This window comes from Bacillus rossius (genome assembly GCF_032445375.1).
Source record: "Bacillus rossius redtenbacheri isolate Brsri chromosome 9 unlocalized genomic scaffold, Brsri_v3 Brsri_v3_scf9_1, whole genome shotgun sequence".
NCBI lineage: Eukaryota > Metazoa > Arthropoda > Insecta > Phasmatodea > Bacillidae > Bacillus > Bacillus rossius.
The window spans coordinates 13,915,525-13,941,954 of NW_026962012.1; the positions used below are offsets into that span (position 1 = coordinate 13,915,525).

General features: G+C 34.3%; 1 protein-coding gene across 2 annotated transcripts; it reads left to right on the forward strand.

The window, feature by feature from the left end:
• The first annotated feature begins 247 nt into the window (after positions 1-247).
• Positions 248-20,492, forward strand: LOC134542543 (glutathione S-transferase 1-1-like). 2 transcript variants are annotated; one of them, XM_063386900.1, is made up of 6 exons: positions 248-1,133; positions 6,281-6,443; positions 10,562-10,620; positions 10,704-10,845; positions 14,702-14,866; positions 19,959-20,492. In XM_063386900.1, the coding sequence occupies exons 2-6, from the start codon at positions 6,303-6,305 to the stop codon at positions 20,106-20,108; spliced, it is 657 nt and encodes a 218-aa protein (XP_063242970.1). In that variant the 5' UTR covers positions 248-1,133; positions 6,281-6,302; the 3' UTR covers positions 20,109-20,492. The 2 variants fall into 2 exon arrangements, with proteins under 2 accessions (XP_063242970.1, XP_063242969.1); XM_063386899.1 differs by having other exon boundaries at positions 277-1,133; positions 6,271-6,443.
• The last annotated feature ends 5,938 nt before the right edge of the window (positions 20,493-26,430 follow it).

Sequence of the window (26,430 nt, forward strand, 5' to 3'; positions counted from 1 at the left end):
GCCCACATAATTCATAATTATACTATGCATACTCCCTCTAATAATAATCGGTTTTCCTTAACATACTGTATCTCGATTGGAGCTCAATCCCATAACCGAAATGTAGGTAACGATAATTGAACTCCTCGAAACTCTCCATTCATTGCCCGGTTTCTACCAAATTTGCACAGATGCCTCGATAGATGGAGAAAGTGGGTTCGGCCTTTTCCCCCCTCCTTTCTACAAACCAATCGGGACTCTATAAATTGCCTTTTTACAGCACCATATTCAAGGCAGAAACTTTCGCAATTTACCAAGCCATCCGATACAGTGTTCATCAGGAGCTGAGGAAAAGTTTCATTCAGTCCCTCTCATACTTTTCTCCTCCATCGGAACCTTTGATTTGCGAGATCCAAAATGTTTGTCTACAACAGTAGGGAGCATATATTTAAATTTATTTAGATCCCAGGTCTAAATTGTATTACTGGAAATGAAACTGTTGATAAACTAGCTAATATAGCATCGTGAAAAAGCTAATTAACTCACGGTATTTCTATTGTGTGTCTTTACACATGGCTCAAATGGTTCATTTTACAATATCTAATGGAACATTGTTTGGATCAGTTACCGGGTGGCACTTCCCTCTTTATATACTTCATTAGGTCGACGCACTTATTGTACCTCTTTCCGCATCCTTTCCGATTATAATTTTTCTCCTGCCCATCTTGCTAAAGTACACATTATACAAAATCCATTATGTTACTGTGGAGCGCAATCAGCAGACATTAATATATTTTTTGTTAGAATGCCCACAATTTTCAGAACAAGTTACGACTACCATTCCCAATGAAATTCCCGGAAACGTTAATAGGTGCTCCATTTACTATTTACCGCATAATTTTTAACTTTTTCCACCATCACGATGTATCCTTATAATTTCCAGTAATCATTCATCGAAGTTTTCTTAGAAAATTTTATCACTCGTCACCGATCCCGACATACTGCTTTAGATTTATGCGAATACATATCAAATAGTAATATTTCAGTGCAATTTTCAATGGGCCTCTATGCTTAAAGATTTGGGCGTTGGCTTTCCGCTACAGGTCATAATTTAAAAAAAATTCAGCAATTGGATGTTCGGAATTCACTAACAGGTTTGTTATATTTTTCTCCTAGGTATAAGTTAAAGCTTCTTTATTATTTGACGTAACTACAGGACTTCGATAATATAAATAAAATATAGTCCGAAGTGTTACTAGCTGAATTTTTCCATAGTGACTTTTCCCTAACCTTAAAAACCAATATATATATTTTTTTAAGTTTCATCCTTTTGTAAGTTATTTTATCATGGACACTGATTAACTTGTAGACTTTATGAGTGGCTTTAATGCCACAAAATAAAATATTACAAGCATTGCCTTTTTTTTGTGTAACAGTTGCCAAAGTAGCATTTTTTATGTTTAAATTAGGAAAATTAAATGAATTACAGAACTAAAACTCATAAGGTTTACCTAAAGGTACCTAATAATTTGGCAATGGGAATGCCTCATAATAGCGGCTTACCTGAGGAGAAAAAAGTCAAGAATTTATACAGGTATTTGAGCACTATAAACGTTCCTCTTTAGGCCCGACTACATTTGCAATGTCCTAAATTGTGTCCAATGGACACTGAACGCTGATTGGTCCACGTGACCCTCTGACAACATGGGTGGTGTGGGCGATGGTCTGAATCTCCCTGGTCTGAATACATCAGTCAACTTGAACTTATTGCCCCACAATGTGACATTTGGTACCTTAGAAGAAGGAGAGCACTCGTGATATTAGATTTTTCCAGTTCCTGTTTAAAAAAAAGAAACAGAAAATAACGGACGGTGTGGTAGGAAGCTAAGAACACCAAGACAATTTTTTTTTTCATTGCTGTCCATTTGCGACCGGTGCTTTTCAAAGGTCGAACACAGGAATTCATTTTTGCAGTGCTTAGAATTCAATTGTAAGCATTAACTTGTTTTCTTACTGAATTAGGTACTGAACTCCCACAACCTTCACAAAGTTAATTGAATAATCAAAACTTAGCTGCATACTAAATTACAATGCATGAAAACAATAAAAAAAAATCAAAGATAATTTATTTTGGCACTATATATTTACTGTGATCTGGTGACTATAAGGCATGCCTGCCTCATTTAGTTTCGAGTGAACAGCGCGGCATCTGCGAGAATGTGTGTTTGTTCCATCGCGCCCTGTCCCGCTAGTTTGGTGTATAAACTTATTGGATTCGTGAAAAGCACTTGATTTTCCTGAAGTAAGGAAATAGTTTTTGTAGCTACAAACTTTACCGTGAGTTTGCATGTATCTGGTGCATAAGGTGAAGTACGCCAGTGTGTTTGCGGGCGGATTAAGGAACTGCACCAAGTTAAGTTTATTTGTATCCCACCCTGTGCTTTTAGACTGTAGTATTGGTCCTTTGGTTTTGGAACTGTGATAAATACACGCAGTCTGTTCAGAAGTTTAACGTAGCAAGAGACACCTTAATCAAAGGCAATATAACTTTCACAAGACCTATAAAAGCCCGGTGAGAAGCGCGCGCGTGTACACTAGCTGCAAGTAATTTTTACAGCTGACTGGACTTACATGTGTTTGAGCAGCTGGAGTGAGGGCTGTGGTTTTTAAGCCCTGCGTTTAATTTGGCATGAAGACCATGAGAGGACTGGTGGGATCCAGTACGCACAAGACAACTTACGAGAGGTGTGGAGTGCTGCAGTCCATATTTGATCAGCATGTTGGAACCCTCCGTGAGTGCATTGGTGTCTGCTACCGTGGCGTTAAAATGGTTCTCAGCGCTGTTTGCAGGGACTAAGGAATAAGACAGGTCTGACCGGTCACGAAGGTTTTAGTGTTTCACACCTGTTGTCGGGCACTGAGACTTAAGGACTAACTGGAATAAGCCTAATAAGTTAAGATCGAGTGAACTTTTGTAGATATTTTGCATATTAATATTTTGGGACTCTTAAGTTTTGGTTTTTTAATATTTGCATGTATGAAATTAGGGTAGCTAGTTTTGTTGATGTCGAGTATATTTATTTTGCCATTATTATGCTGCTGCAGTCGTGTAGTGATACCAGGAGGGATGTAACAAACTTATTTTGGAGGCATTACAAAAGCATAGTTTGACCAGTATATCGAGGTTGATAGCAGCAGTTTTGTTGAATAAACCAAACCGAGTTTGTTAATTTTTTGTGAGTGTTTTTGACTGTAGATTGGTAAAGTTAAAGTTTAGTGTTTGCTCTGCTAAGTGTGTTTTGATGCAGACCGCGAGCTCACTACGGACAGCTAGGATTAGTGGAATTAGGCAGTGGGTGGGGCAGAAGGGCTGCCTCACTCCTAGCGGGGTGGTAGGTTTGCCGACCTCCCCTTGAGCAGGGGGGAGGAGGTTGCAACTACTTTAGAAATCAGTAGTTTCGGACACTGGACATTGCAATTATAGACAGGGCATTTTTCAGGATGACAATGTGACGTCAGTCACATTAGAATAAGGACACGGACCACCCACAAGTTCAGACTGTTGTAGACGGGCCTTATTTCCTTCTAAAATAGTACTTTAAAATTCCTACTTAATTTTGAAAAACTTAATTCTGGTAATGTGATAAACGAAGCAAGCATTAAAATAAAATTGACATAAGAAGTAATGTATGGCAATTATAATATTTTTCCATCAATATTTATTTATTGTTAACTTTTTAAGCACACAATTCACCACAACTTCAAGTCCCTTTACAAATATTGAATTTTCCAAAATAAATACAGTAGTATTAAGAAACGCCACTTCACAGGAACTTTATTGTAGTGATTCTGCATTAGTTTAAATGTTGCTGTCTTAACTTAACCAAAACATTTCACTTCCTTTAACAAAATCCTTGGCAAGTGAAATCTAATATGACATAAAAGATACACACAATAGCATATATTATATGTAAAAAAAAAAAAAATTAAAAACACACGTATGTGGGGAACACGGTGAGTGACTTTGCTGCTAGCAGGAAATAATTAAGCCTACGTATTTCATTTGCTGAAAAGTAGTTATCATTCCCTGCATTTGGTACGATTGCTTTCAATGCAAATTACAATAGCACAAACTTAACATTTTCATTTTCATTTATTAGCGTCCTATATTTGACAGTACATATGTCCAGGTTTTGTCAATAACATTATAAATAAAATACATCATAATACACTAACAAAACAATATAAAAAAATATATATAAAAAAAAATACATTATAACACAATAATATATGATAAGTACAATAAAAAATGATAATAAAAAAAACAATGCAGCAATTTATGTAGATGCACTGAGGAATTCATTAACAGAGTATGGAGCTATTCGTAGTAGGTAATCTTTGAGATGTCGTTTAAATATGGTATGTGATTGGGATGCTGTATTTAACAGGGATATCGGTAGAACATTTATTAGTTTAAGGCCCATAACATGGTGCAAATGAACGCTAAGCACAAGTACACATGTTCCTGGGAACTGATACTTATTCAGGTAATGTATTTGCTACAGTATCATGATGCTGTTTCACAGAACCAGAGAAACCTACAAATAGCCCTTTTCAAAAATGTTTTCAAAAAAGCAACTACTCTTGGGTATTTTTTCCATGCTATTTCATGATAAATTATTAATTTATTTCAGGAAATTTTATTTAATTTTCGTTACTTACCCCTCCAAAATTCTCACAGTTCTTTTTGTAAGATATCTCAGCCAGGGCATGCAAAACCTGCAATAATGTGGCATTCGGCCTTGAAGCCTGCTGGCAGACAGACACCTGTCACAATGTTTTTTGTTACTTTACTACACAATTAAAATCAATTAATTTTATTTTCATTCACTGACGCATGTGCATTGAAGGTCTGCTGAGTGTGTGTGTGATAGATGACCCTGCACTTTTTGGGAAAGAGTTCAGAAAATGTAGGGGTTGTACGTGAAATAGATTCAGACTATGGTTGCAGGAAAGTTAGTTTTAAATTTAAGGTTTTAACTCTTAGGTTGCTATTTTGAAACACACTAAGTAAGTATTTTAGATTGTTTTCATTGTCGTGACATATATTTTTACTAATAATGTAGATTAAATGTTGTTAAGGAAACATTTTTTATAGTTTTTTGTAAATGATAACGTTTATGTTACATTATAGCTGATTAGTGTAAAACTGTTTTAAAAAGTGAAAAATTATGGAAATGCAAGTTTTTCATGAACCAGAAGCGCACAATATTTACCAAGAAGAATAGGGTATCAACAATAGGCATCTGGAAAAATTGCAATTGCATAAATAATATTGCAATTTGTAAAAAAAAATATCCACAAATGCTAATTGTTTACATTTCATGATAGTAACATTCAGGGTAGCACAATAGTTTTAACACTAGAGGTTTAAGCAGCAGGGGGGAATATACCCCCTTGAAATTCTAAAAAATCTATCATTCTCACCAACAAATCGAAAGAATTTGAAAGTAAATTGTGGGCAAAATGGTTCTGTCCCCTTTTTCCGTTCCCAAAATGAAATTGTGCATATGCTTTTGTTACCCACAAGTTTATAAATACTATTGGTGTGGATCTTACTCAAATGTGCATTTGTTATTCTAAGTTAAATTTTCCACTTTTACTATTTTGCCCAGTTTACTAAACATATGCAGTTAAACCTAATGAAAATCTTTTTAAAATAAGGGGCCAAAGAACCATCTCAGCCATATTAAATTGAGAAAATCAAGGTGTTAAAAATGTATGCAAGGCACAAAATAGTACTAATAGCCTCAGACTTTTGGCAAGTGGGAAACGTGGCGATTGTTTGCCGTAAGCCAGTGGGTTTTCTCAGAGTACTTCTGTTCCCCTCTCGATAGGATTCCTTCACCTCTCACCAACCATTTCTCCCCCTATTTGTATTTAATGATCTCAATGTTTACTAATGAATACAAATTTATTCATCTTTCCATTACTTCCTTTTTTTTATTATTATGGTACAGGAGCCTAAAAGTAGTTTATAGCCCTAAGTCTGTTCAGCGTATTATGTCAGTTTTAATTTCATCCTGATTGCACACTCAGATGCATGTTCAGAGACATTTTCAGTCATTTACTTCATCAATCGAATAGAGGTGAGTAAGCGACTATCTATAGCAGTTGTAAGAACAATGTAATGATAGGGTACATTATGTTGGCGAAAGTGGTTCATATAATAGTTTTATCTTGAAATTGAGGTAAATGGCAGTTTAAAATACCTGTCAATGATGTTCACAGTTTATTTCAGTTCGCCGTGCTGACCGACCACGATGGCAGTGACTCTGTACTCCATGTCGTGGAGTCCTCCGTGCAGAGCTGTGCTTCTGTTGGCCGAAGAGCTGGGCATCAAGGTCAACATTAAACCTATTGAAACTACAAAGAAAGACCACTTGAAGCCAGAATTCATTAAGGTATTCAGTTGACTAAGCTAACCTATCACATGCTCAAACCATTCGTAGGCGAGTGCGTGTGTGTTAAATTTTGTGTCAGTTCCTCAATATGATAAACCAATTAAAAGTTTAGCCTAGAAATATAAAAAGGATGGATTAATTTTTGGTGTACCAATTTTTTATGTAGCTGCTCATAAATTTAAAAAACCTTAAAATTCTGGAGAGGGAATTTTATTATTATTTATTTATCACAAGTAATGTTAAATTTTAAATATTTATATTTAAAATGAAATGTAAAAAATAAAAATCTTTTCCTGTTAATATTGTTACGATTTAGGGTTCGTAAAGCATAGTCCAATTAATACATTTTACTACACACTACACAGTTTTATTTATTGCCAGTATTTACATTACTAGCTAATAATCAAAAAATGCCAATTAATCAATTATACTTAAAAAATGTTGCTTCCTCCAGTCTCTCATTTCTCACAATCCACACGCCTCGCTGGGCCGCAACTCTGGCGCAACTCTGGCCGCAGCACCCCTCGTTTGCAGGACTCCGCCGCCGCCGTCGCACTTCCCCTTCGCCGAGATCCCACTACACGCCTCGCTCGGGACTCCGCCGCACCCACGGCATTATCGCCCAGAAACTTCGCCACGGGAAATCTCCTGACTCCACTCACTCACTCACTCACTCACTCACTCACTCACTCACTCACTCCCTGCCCTGGAACCTTCGTCCAAGGACTTCGCCACTCTGCCGCACCCGCGGCACTATCGCCCCGGAAGCTTCGCCGCAGGAAGGCTCCCGCCTGAACTCTCTCTCTGAACTCCACTCCCTGCCCTGACGTCTTCAGGCATATACGTATATAGGCCCCTGCGCAATTCCAGAACTGACGAGAGTGGCCGGGGCCAGTCGGGTCATTCCAAGCCGTCCCGGCGGCATAAATCTCTCGAAAACACGGGTCGGCAGCTCGCGTAACTCTGCAGCTGGCAGGTTTCGGATGTCAAACTAACAGTGCCACGTGGGGAGGGGGGGGGGAGCGGAGGCCTGGAGGGAGATAAAGTGGCGACCCAGGTGTGCATGGCACATCTCATGTTACGGCAGCCGCCAGCCAGCTCTGCACCTGCACATGTCGTGGCCTTGCTCACATTCGTAACAATATTAATTTAATATTTCAGTTAATGGCCATTGATGTTATTACTTTAATAATTTAAACTATTTAATTATTTTTATTTTCTCTCATTTATGTAGAAATTAATTTTGTGGCCGAATAGACTAGCGGCAAGAAATGAAGATTTCGTGTATGCGGATGACCTCGTGTACAAGTCGAGTGCGTAGGTAGGCACATGACTTTTAAACAGTGAATCGTTAGTTTGATACTTGGAGCACCTATACTGTTGGTGCGATAGTAAACAAGTCGGTTCGCTACGAATGTGTACCCATCAGTGATCGCTGACAACAAACCCAATCCAATGTGATGTGCTACGTCACGTCACGTCACGTTCAGCAGCACACGTGGTGCTGTCTCCCGCCCACTTGAGAACACGTGCCGCCTGGGGTGTTGACCCAGGCACGTCTTGAGCGTCTGGGAAGTGGCGCTGTGGAGAACCGCCCTCAGCCGCAGACGACGACCCATGGAACTGCCTCCGCCGCTGCTGTCCTCCGGGGTGGTGCTGATGGGATGATTTTTGGGCAAAAAAGTCTATACATTGCTTTACGAAAAGAGAAAAAAAACCTAGGAAATGGCGGCTATTTACCCAATGAAAATACATAGTTTTTAAAAAATTTTATGTCTGCTCATTCTGGAATTTTCACATGATAATAAACTGTCTTACCTCGGAAGCTAAGAAGTTAAGTGCTGTTAAATGACAATATCACATTGTTGCACAATGAAAAAAAAGCATAGCCCTTTATATTTGAGTGCTTGAAGTAGTAGCATTATTTTTTAAAAACTGGTTTTCATTGAGAAGATATTAAATGTGACTTAAGTAAAAAATTTTGTTAAGCATCACATGACTAGGAAGAAAGGCTTAGGTAGTGCCCCAATTCAAGTAGGCCCTACACGGCTATGTACTTCAGTTGCGAGAGAAGTTTGTTTGTGTGGATTTTCTTCGTATCTATAAATTATACCAGCCATCTAAACAAGTTAACATGTATTATTTTTAAATAAATAAATATCATCCCAGCTAAAATTTAGCTGAAAATTGATAGTTGCATTGAATTACTAACACATGAATTAATTGAATCTACGAACGTTTGTACCTTTGTGTCGTAAGTTGCGATCTGCATTTGTTAATCCTGGTAAAATTGTTAGTGAAAATTATATTACGAGTTCTTTTTATTTTTTTAAGTTTTCAATACGATAAAATAAAAACCTAAGATTTAGAAGAGGCGGATGGAGCATCTGCTAGTGACAGTGAAGCCAAACAGACCGATCATTGCCATACATTGACCAGAAATATTCTCTTTCTAATGTGGTGCCCATACTCAATGCTTTCTTATGGGCCGAAACAACAAAAGAGTGTTTTTCCAGTGTAGCTCAACAGTTGTATTCTCCTTTCCTGGTTCCACCCCAGTTAAGAACAATCTGGTATCTTGCTGCCCCTATTAATAATAACCTATGAAACACTATTTTCAAAATAGCAGTTTAGACAATCCATGGGATGTCACTTTGAGGGACAAGTACATAAAGTACATATGTACAAGGCATAAGTGTATACTTCATGCAAGTTTGGATCCTGCCTTAGTACTAGGGTTACCAACTATTTCACCCTGACCATAAGGGACACTGAACCGCACCTAATAGAGCCGTGGAGGGGGGGGGGGGGGGTTCAGGCCCCCACCCGGAAAAATTTGCATTTATAGATGCAAATTGGTGCTATTTTATCAGTTTTTGTATCTGAAAATAAATTATGCACCTGGTTGTAACATTAAAATTTTTTGTATTGGCCGAATAATTTTTTTGAGTGATGAATTTAATACATAAAAATTCCAGAAAACTCATTTGTGATTGAACATTGATAAACTAACTTCAACTCTCTCCAATGCAAAATGTGATCAGGAAAAAGGTGGGGGAAGGGGAGGTTGCTAAAGCCACTTAGCCCTTCCCCCACCCCCTTAGATTAGAGTGATGCCACGTGTCGGCGTCAACATGAACTATTTAGTGGCCAGGAACTGCGGAGTAAACGGAACCTTGCAATGTCGCAATACATATAACAGGTGGTGCGGCGCAGGCAAGAAAATACTTTATCAATTTTATGCAGGTGTGCGAATTGAACTTTGAACAAGATACGGGAAATATCACGTCCCGTCCTGCCTACGTACAGGATAATTTTTTTAGTCACAGAATACGGGACGGTTGGCAACCCTACTTAGTACCATATTGTTGATTTTAGGGTTTTAAAAACTGCAGGGCACAAAAATTTAAACTTTAAGAATGTCCTTTATATTTTTTATGCAATAAATTTTCTTTTGAGGTATTGCTTGGGTGAGTAATACAACTAGGTAACTACTAAAAATTGCCAATATATGGTTAAATACACAGAGAAGTTCCAAGAGAATAGGTTCACAACATGCAACAACTTAAAATTCATAAATGGTTGGCAAACGAGTCACTCATTACAAGTCCTCACATTCTTCTGCAAACATAAAATCAATTTGCATTTTTTTTTCTTCTCGAAACAGCAGATTTCAAAGCACACTAGATACCTACAGCCAAGATGTGCTGGTTCCACTGCTGGGCATATGGATCATTGATCACTTACAAAGTACCTCTGGTAAGCATGTGAGCTGCGTGTGCAAATTATTACAGGAAACAGTGTCTGGCGTAGTGAGTCTCGCTGTGACACTGTTGTTGGTGTGTCTGCACTTTTGTCCAACTTTTACGTTCTGTTGTTTTTGTGGTGAAAAAAATAATTAAGACACATCAAGCTGTAAGTATTAGTTAGTGCCTTGGTATTATGAGCCAGTTGTGCACAATGGATGTTAGTTTTGAAAAATTATGCTAAATCAAACATTATACCTCAAACTGTACAAATTAATTAACTAGCCATAGATTTTTAAAAATTTTTTTTATATGAGATACTGTATCATGAAACTTGCATTTATTGTGAACTAAATTATTTTTTGTTTCTAGATAAACCCTCAACATTGTGTTCCTACGCTGGATGATGATGGCTTCATTTTGTGGGAAAGGTGAGTGCAAATTTGTGTACACATAACGTATTTCACTTGTTTGGTATTTATTGTGTTATGCTGTTATTTTGACTTTGTTCTAGCCGAGCAATCATGGCGTACCTGGTGGAGCAGTATGCCAAAGAAGACTCTCTGTATCCAAAAGACCCAAAGAAGAGAGCCATTGTCAACCAAAGGTTATATTTTGATATGAACCCCTTATTTTCGTCGTTCAAAAATTATTTTGTGAGTATCTATTCAACTTGGAACTGTGTATTTAATAATTTTAAACTCTTTTGTTAGCAAATAGACCAGAGTTGGGTGATTTAAACCACAATGGTTTAAACCACAGTTTAAACCTTAGTTTAAATCAAGTGGTTTTTAAAATGTATTTTTAAATAGATTATCTTAATAAATTTTAATGAAAGGTCTAATTCCACTCTAATAACAATAGTGTGCTCTTTTCTGTTTCTTGTGACTTACAGGAACAAATAATTATATACTAATCAATATCTTATCAATTCAATTATCTGAATAAGTTGTTAATTATACCCAGATAAATACTTCTCTAAAATTAAATTAATTAGTGAATTGTAGTTAGAGTGTAAAAAAAAGAGGAAATAAATAAATTTACTATTTTAAAAAAAATCCCTATTCTGTGGGAAATCCCAGACTGCTGTAAATCCCCTCTCTGTGGGAAACACTCATTTGATGAAAAATCCTCTTCGAGTGGGGAAATACCCTTTCTGTGGTCCCAGTCAGATGTGCAGATTTGCTGGACTTTAGTTCTTTTATGTTTTAACATTTCTGGTTCAACATGAGTGGTGTAAGCAGGATTTTGCATTGCTTTCATTTGAACATGCTGAGAACCAAAATAACTAATGAATAAAAACACCTGGTTTAAACAAAAAAAAACTCTTGTTTAAACAAAAAAAGATCCATTTTTTTTTTACTTCCAATCCTGAAAGACTGTTTTAGTTAAAAATTCTAGATAAATAAAATATTAGTAAATATGTGTGTGTATTAAATAATTTGTAAATATTTCAGTAAAACATTTTAAAAATAATTTATATCAAATGTGTGATCATCTGATTGTTATTTAAAACTGTGGTATCTCGCTTTATTTTCTTATAATTGACTGGCTGATATGATGTTACTGACTGTCACTGTTTTGGCATCTCTGGTCACAGCCGATGTCAGCAGAAGACTCAGCTAATGTCATCTGAGTTATGATTACTGATGTGGGTAACCAAGCCTGGTAGAGAGAGATTGTGTATAACTGTGGTTTGGTAAAGATTTGTAGATATTGCTTATTTTAAACCATCTCCTCTCTTCTGCCATTAGAATTTTTGAGTTCACTTAAGCATTCATAAGTTGATATGTTAAGATAGATATTTAAAAAATGTATTTATCTGTGTTTATAATTTATGTCATCTCTTATTGCAAATGCTTATCAAAAACAATTAGCATGATGATCTTTACTCCAATATTTATTTTACTAAAGAAATTACAGTATTTAATATGTATGTATGAAAACCACAAATCCACGACCATCTTTGGGTGCCAGATCTGTAGCAGTAAAACCGTCTAATACATAAATTTACCCTCAAGTTGGTTTGCAAAAACCTGTGAATTAATATAGAGGTTCTGCCGTAAGTTGGTTTGCAAAAACCTGTAGAGGTTCTGCTGTAATTCACCCATCAGCTCCCAGGTTCCTCACAAGTATAATCACCAGGACATTTGGGCTTGGAGCAAAATTATGCAATTTTTTTGTGCAAATCTAGTTTGCAATTGTATTCTAAAAAAAAATTGTTCAAAATTTTTACATCTTTCACATATAACTTTTTAAAAACAAAAACTGTTATTGCTGTTACGAACGTAAGCAGGACCGCGGCGCGCGCAGGTTCGGAGCTGTCAGCCGGCCCAGCACAGCCACTGACGTCACGTGGCCGTCGCAATATGAGACATGCCACGCGCTCCTGGTAGATTACAAGGGTCGCCGCTTCCCTTCCCTTCTTCCCACCGCTTCCCGTGCGACGCTCTGCCTCGGCGCCGATTATCTGACACCTCGCAGCCGGGGAGTTCTGCGAGCCGCCGACGCCTTTCTCGATGAATCTGGCGTCGGGTCGGCGCGGGATGACGCGACTGGCCCCAGCCGCGCTCGCGAATTCTAGAAGTGGCGCCTGGGCCTATATAAGCCCAGGACGCCGGCCTCAGAGGCAGTTGGGAGTGGAGTTTTCCGGGCGATAGTGCCGCGGGTGTGGCGGAGTTCCGGGGCGAGTGTCTGAGCGAGAGTTCCGGGGCGAGAAAGTCTGCGGGATAGCGTAGTGGGTGCGGCGGAGATTCGGGACAAAAGTCAGGAAAGAGACCATTCCCAAATATCAGGAAAATTACATTGAGAAATTAATTTTTTTTAATAGTAAAAAGAAAACTATTTTTTATATTATAAAAACATTATATGCTTTTGTTTTGGTCACAATGTAAACAGAAACGTTTCACATATATTGACCAAAGCACAAAGATATCACAAAAACACACATAAGCCATATCTGTGAAAAGTAAATTCAACACACGTTCATAAATAAAGTATTCAATGTGATCAAACAATGTTTGAATAATTTATTATTTATTTTGACAAATGTAAACATCTTTACCGTATCGTTAGGTTATGTTTGAAAATGAACTTCACGAGAGCAACAATGAACAATGTTGCTAAACACATGACATTCGAAACAACAAAAATTCCATTTTTAAACAAAGAAAACAAGATGCCAAATTGGTTTCAGATATTTGGGCCATTATTGTGTGTTAGATTTTCAGAAATATCAGAGTGATTTTCAGTTTTTGCAGTTGATCATCATGTATGATCAAAAGTAAATTAATCATCATGTATGATCAAAAGTAAATTACTGGAAAGAAGAATGTGTTTCAAAAGTGGCCGTGATAATTGTTTACGGCAAAGTTTATAAAATAAAAACGTCTGGTTTCTAAATTTGGTATACGAGGCAGTAGTGGCAAAGATGATCCAGGTGTGACTTCAGAACCTATTTGGAAATTCTTAAAGAAATTACCTACGTGATAGCAGGATGCAATGCACTTTAGCCCTTATGTCCTAAAAAACTAAGTATAGTTCAACAGGAACACAGGGGCATGTAAAACATCCTAAAGCTAAAAATGAGTAAGTCATTCTTTAAGAAAAAACTAGCAACAGAGGTTGCCACTGAACGTGTTTTCTCAGGAAATATCAATAATAAAATAACATGTTAACATTTTGAAGAATTTGTATTTCTTCATGAAAATTTGCAGTCAAATAGGGAATAAGACGTTTGTTTTTATTTCCATTATGTGTTCCGTATTATTTGACCTTATGCATAAATATTTTTGTGAACTTGAAATAATTTGCACTACAAATGGTATTTTAGCATGGATGAGATGGTTTATGAGATTTTTTTAGTAAATATTTTTTTTTGACGTGATAACGTCTTATAAATCAATGAACGCCGGCTGCACGCACGAAAAAGCATGACTCATTGTCACGTTCTGCCTGAGCCGAGCGTACAAGAACCGGCCAACCACAGTGCGAGAAAATTTTCTATAATATCAAACAGGTTAAGGTGGGCTTTTTAAAAGCAGCAATTTAAAAAATTTGATTTATCTGTCCAATTTTGTCATTTGAAATTAACAATTTATTGACATTGATTTGATTTCAGTTTATTTCTATAACTAATTGTTCGTGATTATATTTAAACAAATTATTTAAATTAAATTTGCAAAAACTGTAAATAATATTTGAAAATTAAAAAGGATGCAATTTTTCATCAATGATTTCTTATGATGTTATCACGTAAAATTATCTTCCGTAAACCGACTTTACAGACAACCCCCTTTTTTTGTATACTAAGTTAAGTAATATAATTTCAGTGCTGTTGTGCCCAGTCCCGAAAATCTCATATCTTTCCTGACAGAATCCCGTCCCAAAGTAAAAATGCCATTCCCATCCACCTCTAAAAAATATAGTTTGAATAATTTTTTTACAGAGACTTTTTAAAAATTTGTGTAACCCACAAAATAAAATAAGCATGTAATTTCTATGTGAATGCAGGTACCAGTTGCACTTCATAAGGAAGATCCACATGAGCCATTTTTCACAAAAATGCAAGAGGCCGTTGGCTTTTTTGAGAAATTCTTAGAAGGGAAAGAGTGGGCTGCAGGAGACAATATAACTATTGCAGACTACACACTTGCGGTGACCATATCTGACATGCAGGTACGTGTGACAGGCTGTGAAATGAGCAGGTGGAACAGTGGTAAGACTTTGTTCAGGAGACACGGGTTCAAATTGTGGTTTAGGTATCATGAGTTTGACTTTCCATGGTTTTTAGATATCCGTCCAGGAAAATGCTGGTTGGCAGATTCTTTTGTCAGTCCTCTCCGTAATTGTGTTTTATGTTCTATTAATCCTTGGAGTAAATGTTTAATTTGACTGGATTTGAAGTAACAATCCCAATGAAATGGGTAGTGAATTTAAGTAGCACTGTCTTTGATCCAAAGTAGCACTCTTTTTTATCTACGTAAAAATTGAATTTCTGTGGATGCCCAATGGAAATGACACTTGCGTAGACATGCATTTAGTAAACATCAGTGTTGGAATTCTGTCAAAGGTTAAATAAACTTACTGGTAATAGAAAGTGTATAGTTTATGATTTTTTAAATCTTAGTAAAACATTAATTGGAGCTTCTATATGAATTACATTATTTTGTAACTCAGAATAGTTTTTAGTACGTACCAACTTATTAAGGAAATGTTATGTACAAAATGTTAACTGTAATTTTTACGTTTTATATTTTTTAGTGGGTTTATTCTCAAAATTTATTTTTAACCATTTCAGTAAATACGTATACTTTTAGTATGTTTGTTCTTAAAATTAATTTACAGTTCATTATAACAGGAGCATTGTATTGTTTGAAATGATAGTCATCAAACACATTCAGTTGTTATGAAATGAATTATTTAGACTAACATACACCTATGGAAAAAACTAATTTAATTACCGCTGTTTTCCTGGAAAAAATTGGAGCGTTTCTCAAAGAGCAGGCTGCTGTAACTCAAAGTTGTATTAAAAAAATGTAAATAAATAATCAATAAATAAAACTAAACTTTCTCAGGCAATTACATTTTTTAAATTTTAAAACAATTTTGTGTGTTTTTTTATGGTAAATAGAAACTTTAACATTCTAAGGGCTGGTTTCACAATGTGCATTTATCATAGTAAAAAACCAAAACTTCAGACTTAAAAGGAACCTTGTAACCAGTGATAAGTATTTATTGGACTGTTTCTCATCTTATATAGAAATCAGTGTTTTGCTGGACAATGGTTAAAATAAATGTAGCAACAAGGCAATGAATCATTTCTTTGTGATTGGCCATAGAATATCATTTTCATATTAATGTTTAGCAGCAGTCAGTGAACTTAAACCAAACCTTTTATAGCAAATTACGATATATTCACATTCAGTGGAAAAGACACACTACAAATCTCTTCATGATATTTGACTGCTTAGTAGATGGAAATGGGGTAATTTTAGTTTTAAAATTGTATAAACCATGCTCCGGTGCTAATCAAGTGTAAGTTAAAATATTGTGTGTGATAAACATACAAATAAAACCAACTTCTCTCTACCATTTTACAAAATTCCACTCCTTAGAGATGAAAGGAGGCTGGGTGGGGGAGGTGATTTGTTTTTTTAAAAAAACATTGATATATCTGAACCTGCCACAGCAAGCAGTGAGAAACTTACAAAAAAGGTAAAAAATTTTAATGTGTTGGTAAAACATAGGAAGAGGATGACAATTTTTATTTTAGTTCCATTCCTAATTATGTGAAAGAGGTTTGTGTGTTTGGTTTTATACAAACCAAACACATATTTGGCATTAATAATCAATAATTATAAAATAAGTTTTTAATTATATAATTTTTATTCCTGTGAGGTGTTAAAAATAGCATCAGTATGGTCATTTAAGGGCAAAGGGCATAACGGAACAAAGCATGCTGTGATGTGTATTTTTCACATAATTTTTTACATTGAAAATCGGTAATGGGTAGGGATAAGATTATATGGTGAATTGCATTGATGAATATATCTTGAGCCTTTGCAAGTACAACATTAAATTTTCTACTTAAATTAATGTGTTTAGCTCGTAACCATTATTACCCTAGTCTGCTCTATGAAGTGTCATGTGAACAATAATTACATGAGTGTAAAGTTCAATAATTGTGACTGTATAGATAGTTAATAGTATATAAAATAATGCAAGTGAGTGAATATTAACTATGATGTGAACTACAGTGATTAATGTGAATAGGACTAGAAATAGACAAATTGATCTAATGTTCAACAAACTCTGCTCATTAATACTTATTTTAATTGTTTAACATAATATCCATTATTAGAAATTTGTAATATAACTTTAATGCTAGCTAATGTATATATTGCACATATATTAGAAATAGTGTATGTAATCATAACCTACATGTATTTCATAAATTTTGTAACCATGTTGACAAGCCCTATATTCAGAGAGCCACTGCTCATCAACTGAGTCTATTGGGTGCTAAGAAAATAAATAAATAAACTAATTTTTACATTATCACATAGGTTCATTTTCAAACATACATATGCTAGCGGATTTATTTTTATTGTTCCTAGTAGTTAGACATGCTTATTACAAATTATTATATTGTAGAAGTGCTCAAGTATCAGTCAAAATGACACTGTTTTGGTGAAAATTGTGTGTATGTTTATCAATAAACAGTCCATAAAAACAAATACAATAACACCGAAATCTCTTGCTTTAAAAGTGAAATTGGTTTTTAAATAAAACCATAAAATCTTGCCTCTAGTGATGGGTTGAATACCAATTTTCTCTAATCGAAATCTTGAATTTGAATCCAAGAGAGTATTCGAAGATACCCCTTGAATCTGAATCTAAGTCTCAAGGGTCAAAAATAAAATAATATACAAGCAATTAAAATTAACTATGTGTTCAAACATACAACCTATTAAAAGTTTTTTTCAGAAATTTAGCTTCCAGGATCAGTGCATAATGTCATTTTATTTATATATTACATGTTAAAAGAACAATATTGTTGGAAATCGTAACAGGATAGAAAGAAAAAATTTACCTAGTAAACTTCAGTGTCAATTTTTTTTTTTTAATTTCCTTTAATATTTTCCTTCTAATCTCTTTCCTCTAATATGGAATAAGGATTTGATGGTCTTTTAGGATTAAATTGGCACACCCCTTTTGAAAATGCACTGTCATAGAATATAAGAAATTGTTTACTCATCTTTATTTTTAATTTAGATTGCAAAGTATTTCACAAATAAACAAAAATTAATCCTAATAAAGTGAAACCAAGTTAGTTTTTATTAAGTTCAATATTATAGGTAAATTTAGTGTAATTGGAGATTTGGAAGTTGGCACAATCTGCATCAAAAATTAAGAAATTGGAACATAATAATCTTCTTTAAAAAAAAAACTAAAACTAATAGGTTTTAGGTTACCACTTACATTACAAAACCATTCAGGGTTACGTAGACCTGACATTTTTTACACAATTTCCCGTTCACGATTTAGAATTTGATCGCATACTTTTCTTGCAATGTAACAATATTTGGGCGAGCAAAGTCGCAAACCTTTTCTCTTCTGTGTTATGATTGAAGAAACTCACTCATGCCCATAGTACCATCTACACAGACAATGGGAATAAATTTACCTATCGGCGTGTATTCATTGAATAAAGAAAAATTTAATTTCAGGAACACATTTTATTCTACTTATGTCACAATACAAGTCTGACATTATAATGTTAAAGTAAAAATCTCTTACATTTAGTGAAATGTTTTTAGTAGGCCTGTGAATATCACTTTTTTGGTTCAAATCGAATACGAATATTGAATTCAAATACGTACATGTAGTAAGAATGAGAATCATAATTCCATTAAAGACATTTTCACATCATGTAACAACTTCGACAAATTAGACAAATATTACTCAAGTGAAAGGTTGGCTATATATACACTAATTATATGCAAAATGTTTGTTAAAATATTTAAATTATGATTTTTTTTTATTTTTTTTTAATTATCAGCTAACCTATCCTAAACAACCAACCTTTCATTTCAGTTCCTATTCACCTTAATTTCCACAACCTGCTACTCTACCTGCATTTTGATACAGAAAATTTTCACGAATCAAAAAATACCTTGAATTCCATTGCACTCTATTTTATAAAAAAATGTGAATTTTTTTTTTAAACATTGCATTTCTAAATTAGTGATTGAATAAGCTCATATTTACATATTTAAACCCTAGTTTTTCATGAGTTTTCATTGTTATCGGTAGCCAAGTAAATTGTATTTTAGTTCAACAATATTATAAACACAATTTTTGCCAGTTTCATCTTGCATCTTAAACTATTATTTACAGTTTTTTATGTACTTTTGAGTCACAACATCAGTTTCCTTATAGATATGTACAGCAAATAAGCTGCTTCTGTATCACATGGTGTTAGATTGATTGTAACTATCAATTTATACACTGTTGAAACTGTGATGATTACTTCTTTTAATGCCCATCTCAATGGAGTGTCCATGATTTGTGAATTGTACTCCATGGATGTTGACTTATTTTTAATTTTTTCCCACTTCTGATGCATGTGATGAAAAGAATACAAATAATAATTTGTTTTCAAATTTGAAATGACAAAAATGCAGTGGTTGGACTTGTTTACTTGATTTATTCCGTTACTGTTTAGCGAGACAGTAGCAAAAAAAAACTTAATACTTTTTGCATGGTTAAAACATTGCTTATTGTTCATTTTTTTTATTATAAAGTCCCATTAAACATCAAAAAAGAGTATTTATATTGCACAAATGACTTCATCTCACCAGTGAATGTTAGTACATCTCATGAGTTTCTCATATACCATGTCAAGTATTTGTAAGCAAATGAATATTCGTTATTTCGAAGTGTTAGTATTTGAGGTTGAATCAAATACAAATAGTTTATTATTCGTATATGTATCTGAAAGTTTGAATATACACACAGGCCTAGTTTTTGGAGCTGTGATGAATTTTTTAAGTAAATGTATTTTAATATTTTTTTTTTGATTTAGTGTTTTCACAAATATTTTCAAGTACACTTTTGAGTATTGTGTTTTTTGTTGATGTTTCTTCATACATTTTTGTATGTTATTACATTCACAGGACTCATGTGTGTTACAAAATTATAATGGAAGTAATTTTGTATGCAAAATATAAAGGCTGTGTTTCTAATCATCTTTTTTTTTCCCCAGGCAGTAGGATTGGTGCTAAGTCATGACTATCCTAATGTCACAAAGTGGCTTGACAAGGTGAAAGCATCAGTGAAGGGCTCCGAGGAACAGCTCGTAAAACAATCCAAGGTGATGGGACACATGTTTATGAAAAATCTGAAGACTTTCTAGTTGTGTCTAGGACACAACTCTATTGTTAATGGAACAATTTCATCAATATTATAAAGCAATATTAATGCCAAAAAATACATAAAAAAATTTAAAATAAAAATATAAATGATTACAGCAAACACTGTTTCCATGATTGCAGCAGGTGTCAGAAAAATGTACGTTTTTTTTTTTTTTTTTTTTTTTTAACCAGTATGTTCATAATGAGATGTATTGTATTATTTTGAATGAGATATGAACCTGTTGGGACAGTTTTGTGTTTTAGATATAGATTTATTTTTATGTTTATATTGATGAATTGTAACACAGATGTATCAGCATTTACACACTGCACAAAACAAATGTATCACATTTTACACGCTTTGCATTAAAAAATATTTTTGCAAAGAATGTTTTCTTATTTTACCAGTATTAATTCTTTAATGTTGACAAACTGCTAAAAAAAGCTGCTAGGCTACAGATTGTTTGAGTCTCATTCTAACTGAAGCAGTAGGCTCTGTTTATTTATTATTTATTATTTATTTATTAAAATTTGTGACATGCACACCAACAGCCGAAGCTTTAGAGGTGTGCACAGAACAAGTAATACAAACACGACACATACAAACGAATAAATACAACATAAACAGGATAATAAAAGATGACACATACAAGCGAATAAATACAACCTACACAGGAAAATAAAGGACGACACAATAACAAACAAAACAAAACAAAACAGCAACTGAGATAATTTTAACTAATTGATCTAAAATTGGAAGAATAAACAGGATTATAAAATTACTCAGAATATTAGGGTAATCATAAAAATTAAAATTTGAAGTTTTTAATAAAATTTTCATATTTATTGAAATTTGAGATAAGTCTGTAAATTAAATCATTATTATTGTGTAAGGAACATAATAGGGATCGAAGGCGGCTTTTGAACTGCGGGACTCGAATACCAGAGTTATCAAGTAAGTATAAGCAATTAATTTTTGAACTATAGCACTTAAACACAAACAGGGCATCCAGATGGATGCGACGATTTGAAAGAGATTCTAATTTGGGTAATTGATGGTGTCTAGAACTAATTATTTTGAAAAATTTATTTTGTATGGATTCAATTTTGTCACTGTCGGTGGTGTTAATACTGTTCCAGATAACTGAGCAATATTCGAGTTTACTTCCAACTAAGGACAAATAAAGAGTAAGAATGGATTCAATATTAGATGCATAGTAAGTTATATAATTTATTAAATATAAGGTTCTACGGGAAAAGGATACTAAAGAATTAACATGTTGATGAAAGAATAGTTTGGAATCAAGAATAACACCAAGATCTTTTATACTAAGAGATTTGGAAATTTTTGAGTTGTCAAGAAAATAATCATATTTAACTGGATGAATTTTCCTTGTGAAAGAAATAATTTTTGTTTTATCTTTGTTAAGTGAAACTAAATTCATTTTGCACCAATTATCAATTTCAGTAATATCAGATTGAAGAAGCAGACAGTCATTTAAGGAGGAAATTTCTCTGGATATTTTAAGATCATCAGCAAACAGAAAACCAGTAGTATGATGAAGAACTTTAAAAATATCATTGATATAAATATTGAATAATAAGGGAGATAAAGTACCCCCTTGAGGCACACCAGAAGTAGCATGATATAAAGTAGAAGTTTTTTTATTAAGTGAAACAAAGAAACATCTATCTTTAAGGTAACTAGTAAACCAGGTTATATAATTATTACAGAGACCGAAGTTAGAAAGTTTAGCTAGTAAAATGGAGTGATTGACAGTATCAAAGGCTTTAGCCAGATCAAAATAACATGCATCAACCTGCCCCCTTGTTGTAACTTTATTGTATATAGGATTAATAAATGAGAGAAGATTAGTAGAAGTTGTCATACTATTTCTAAAGCCATGCTGATTAGGAGCTAATCTGTTGTTTATTGGAAAGTTAATATGTTTAAATATTATTTTTTCAAAGATTTTAGTAAAGCCATTTAATAATGATATAGGCCTATAATTAAATACACTGAGTTTACTACCCTTTTTATGTATGGGAATAACCTTAGCTATTTTCCATTTAGTGGGAAATACTTGTGATTTTAGACTTGTATTAAATAGATGCAACAATAGAGGCATTAGAATAAAAGAGCAGCCTTTAATAATGAAATTTGGTATACCGTCAGGACCAGTAGACATAGTTGGTTTTAATGATTTAATTCCCCATAAGACCTGGCTTTCTGATAAGAATGATACAGGAATTGAATCGTGAATAATATCGGGATCAATGATACGAGGGTGGTTGGTGGATGGTACATATACACTAGCAAAGTACTTAGCAAAGACATTAGAAAGAATACCAGGATCATTACAGATATCACCATTGACATTAAGAGAATGGGATTCACTATAACCATTTTTCATAACATTGACATATCTCCAGAATTTTTTAGGGTTATTCTTAACCTTATTATTGATACTACGATTCCAATTAGTTTTATCACGCTTAATAAGATTTTTAACTAGTGCTCTATATTTAGAGAAAAGAAGGTAATACTGAGTATTATTGTTTCTTTTATAGAGTTTATGAAAGTGTTTTTTTGATTTTAAGGCATGAATTAATTCACCAGAGAACCAATAAGGATGTTTAGAGGCCTTACGTGTGGATAATGGAATGTGAGTATTGATTTTATCACAGATACAAGATGTAAGTTGATCTACAAGAGCATCTACATCAGTGGTGTTATAATATTCATCCCAATTGTGGGTTTTTAGAGAGTTATAAAGGCTTAAGTAATCACCAGCTTTGTAGTTTCTGAAAATAGAATCTGGAGTAAAATTGTGTGAGGTCGCCTCAATAAGTAGTTTAATAAGTAGGGTAGGATGATAGATATCCTCTTTGACCAGAGATTCAACAGCTTTTTCAACCACACAATGGGATAGATTAGAAATACAAAGATCTAGAAGATTATTGGAAGATTGTATTAGGTTGTGCTGAAAAAAATCCAAATTAGATATGAAATCAAGCAGGCACTGAGCCTTGGATCTGACATGTGCACGGGCAATATTGAGATAGTGATTTCCTTTCCAATCTATCCCAGGTACATTGAAGTCACCTAAGATAATCACATTATCATGAGAATTAACGAGTTTTTGTTCAAGAGCTTCAAAATACAATGTGAATAGATTAGGTGATGTAGTTGGAGGAAGATAAATATTACCCAATGTTAAGTACTTATTAAAGGCAATTTTAATATTAATCCATACGGCTTCTACTCCACGATAGTCATATAATTGAATTTGCTGAACAGAAGGGAATTTATGTTTGTTCACTGCGATCAACACTCCGCCACCACGTTCCATTGATGAGAGTAGCGGATCCCTATCAGTTCTAAAAATAGAATAATTATCGGTGAAATAATGAGCATTGATACATCTTTCGTTGAACCAAGTTTCTGTTAGACAGATTATGTCATACTGAGTATTAATAAGATTATCAAAGAATTCAACTGATTTTGTTCTAAGTCCTCTAACATTCTGATATGCAATTTCCCATTCATTAAGATTGGGCATTCACTGGAAAGTGAGTAGGAAGCACTCCTCCAGGCCCTGGCATAGAAGTTGCTGGCATAAAAGGTGACGATGTACTGCAGGAACTTGGAGGTAATTGGGTAGAATTACCGAGAGCTTCAGGAGATGAATTAGTACTAACAATTTGGTCTTGATGCAGTTTTCCAAAGAAAGGACTGATTAAACAGCCACTGGGCCAAAAAACAATATTATTAATTCTACTAAAATCTTCTTCCAGAACAGATACATGGAAGGAGGCGTAAGAATTATGCTTTGTCCGGAGCTTGGCCACTTTGACTTGCTTGAGATTTAGTTCGTTGGAAATATAATCTACGACTTCTTGTTCCGTGACAGACGGCTCAAAACGCGTGACAAAGAGAGCTTTTGTTTTTTTGTAAATAGGTTTAGCAATTGTTTTTAATGTGGAAACATTCCTGATGCCAATTTGCAAGGGATTTTTCTTACGATCCGTGTTAGATAATTTTCTATCGGAGTTTTCATTATTCGTGGACTTGCGTGAATGTTGTACTACGGTGAAGCCGTCTTCGTCGACGAGCTGTTTACCGTTTTTCCTGATGACGTCGTTGGAGACACGCTGAGTTGTAAGTGGGTCACTGGTGCGCGCACTGTTGCCAGATACACCGGATGACTCGACACAAGCAGGTTTCTTGTTTGAGGAGACTTTTTTAACTACTTACAGTTGGTATCATAGCCTGGTATATCTTTAGGGCCTTTGTTGACCGTCTCGTTAGTTTCTTTTCCAACAGCAAAGCAGTTTTGATCTTTCTTTTATATAATCCCGTACTTCAATGTAAAATGGTCACTTTTAAGTTGAAGATATTTACCATGTGTGTGCACAGTGTTATTAGGTTATATTTTTAAAACAGTTCATTTGTAATATCTCGCAAGCTCTCGAAAATAAAACTTTAAAATGTGTCGTTGTCTTGTGTTTGTTATTGTGAAAAGCAAACATTTTCAAAGAAGTTGAAGAGATATGTGATGATTTTAACTTAAGAGGCCACTCCAGTGTTTCAGGGGCACTACGCAACCCGCGTTAACCTCATAAGATGCAATGCTATTTTCATTTTGCTTATAACTAATTAACTAATATAGATTTCGAAATGATGCTTGCTTGATATGTAAGACAACGATGCTCTTATCAAAACCTCTTTCTTCAAAAACGTGCATAAATTATGGTTTTATACTAATCTTTACTAATTTGCATAAGTGTATTGTCTAGGTTTGAACAATAATTCATGCAAGATTTTGGAGAAAGGGGCTTTGATAAGAACATCGTTGTCTTGCACATCAAACAAGCATGATTTCGAAATCTATATTAGTTAATTAATTATAAGCAAAATGAAAATAGCATTGAATCTTATGAGGTTAACGCGGGTTGCGTAGTGCCCCTGAAACACTGGAGTGGCCTCTTAAGTGAAGTTAGTTAACTTCACCTCAGTATGATTTTAGTGTATACATTTTCAATATTTTGTGCAATAGAATATTGCATTAAAATAGTCTTGTGTTATTTGAAAAGGTAAATAAATTTTCAATATACGAGCAGTGTTTGTCGCAAAATTTATTCAGTCGCCAAACTAAGCTCATTCTTTGGGATGGTTGTAAATTATTAGATTGCAGATTAAAAATGTACATACTGATAATTCATCTTCTTAAATAAGTTGACAAACATTTTAAAATCCACAATTGAAGACCTGAAGTAAATAATGTGCTACGTGCCATTTTCAAAGTTTTGAGATAATGAGGTTTTTATTCTGAATGCGATCTTTTTTAGTCATAAAAACTTTAAATTGAAAACAATTATATAAAACCAGCCTAATAGTCATTGTAAAAGTGATATCTTTATTAAACGTAATCCAATTATTAGTTTACTATTTTTACAATACTTTAAATAGACATGAGGCTACCTCATTGCCTCCTTTGCAAGATTGGCCTTCATGCCACAATGTCATCATAGATAGCCCACTATGAAATTTGAGCACCTAAATTGTAGGTAGACAACTGACGCAGATAGTACATATTGCATGTGTTAACGCGGGTAATGAAAATACTTGCTGGAGATCAAGGGAGAAAACATTAGTATGACTGTTGATTCTTTGAGCATTTTTAAAATCCTCTTTTAACTGTAACCTAGCCTTTTCTGCTTTCAAATGATGAATCTTGAGTTTGTTTTAGTTCTTCCTGTCCTAAAAAAGATGCAATTTTTGCATTTAAGATGTCGCAGGTAGCACATGTATCAGTCTGAAGCCTAGAAAATGACAGTTTGGGAATTTTTTTTTTTTTAAAGTGTCAAAGAATTGTTCTGAGATTTGAGCATTTGGATATTTTTGTTTGAATGATTTGAATAGCCTACAGATATTCAGATACTGGGGACAAGTACTCTTTTTCAGACTTATTGCGCCCATAATGGCTTACTTCCCGTGGAATTGAATTTACGTGTTCACATACCAAGTTTTCTTCCTCAACAGTGTATTTACGATGTTCCTTTTTACTACTCCTTTTCTCTATGTACATGGGATTGCCCGTCTGCTTTAACTCGACCAAAGTCTGCACTCGTTTTGGAATTAAATCAAAAATTTCTTGAAAAGTGGCCCGACAGACTTGTACAATGTCGCCTTCCCCATTAGGTTGTACAATGTCGCCTTCCCCATTAGGAACTGTATAAACAGTAGTGGACTGCCGCCTACTATCTTAATTTTGCTGCTTGCTAAAATCAACTTTGTAAAAGTCTGTAAACAAAATCATC

What these genes read in the sequence shown, in the direction of transcription:
- LOC134542543 (XM_063386900.1), top strand. Translation starts at nt 6,303, where the DNA reads ATGGCAGTGACTCTGTACTCCATGTCGTGGAGTCCTCCGTGCAGAGCT. An exon ending in TGAAGCCAGAATTCATTAAG is followed by an intron (nt 6,444 to 10,561) that starts GTATTCAGTTGA and finishes TTTTGTTTCTAG; the next exon opens with ATAAACCCTCAACATTGTGT. An exon ending in TGACCATATCTGACATGCAG is followed by an intron (nt 14,867 to 19,958) that starts GTACGTGTGACA and finishes TTTTTTCCCCAG; the next exon opens with GCAGTAGGATTGGTGCTAAG.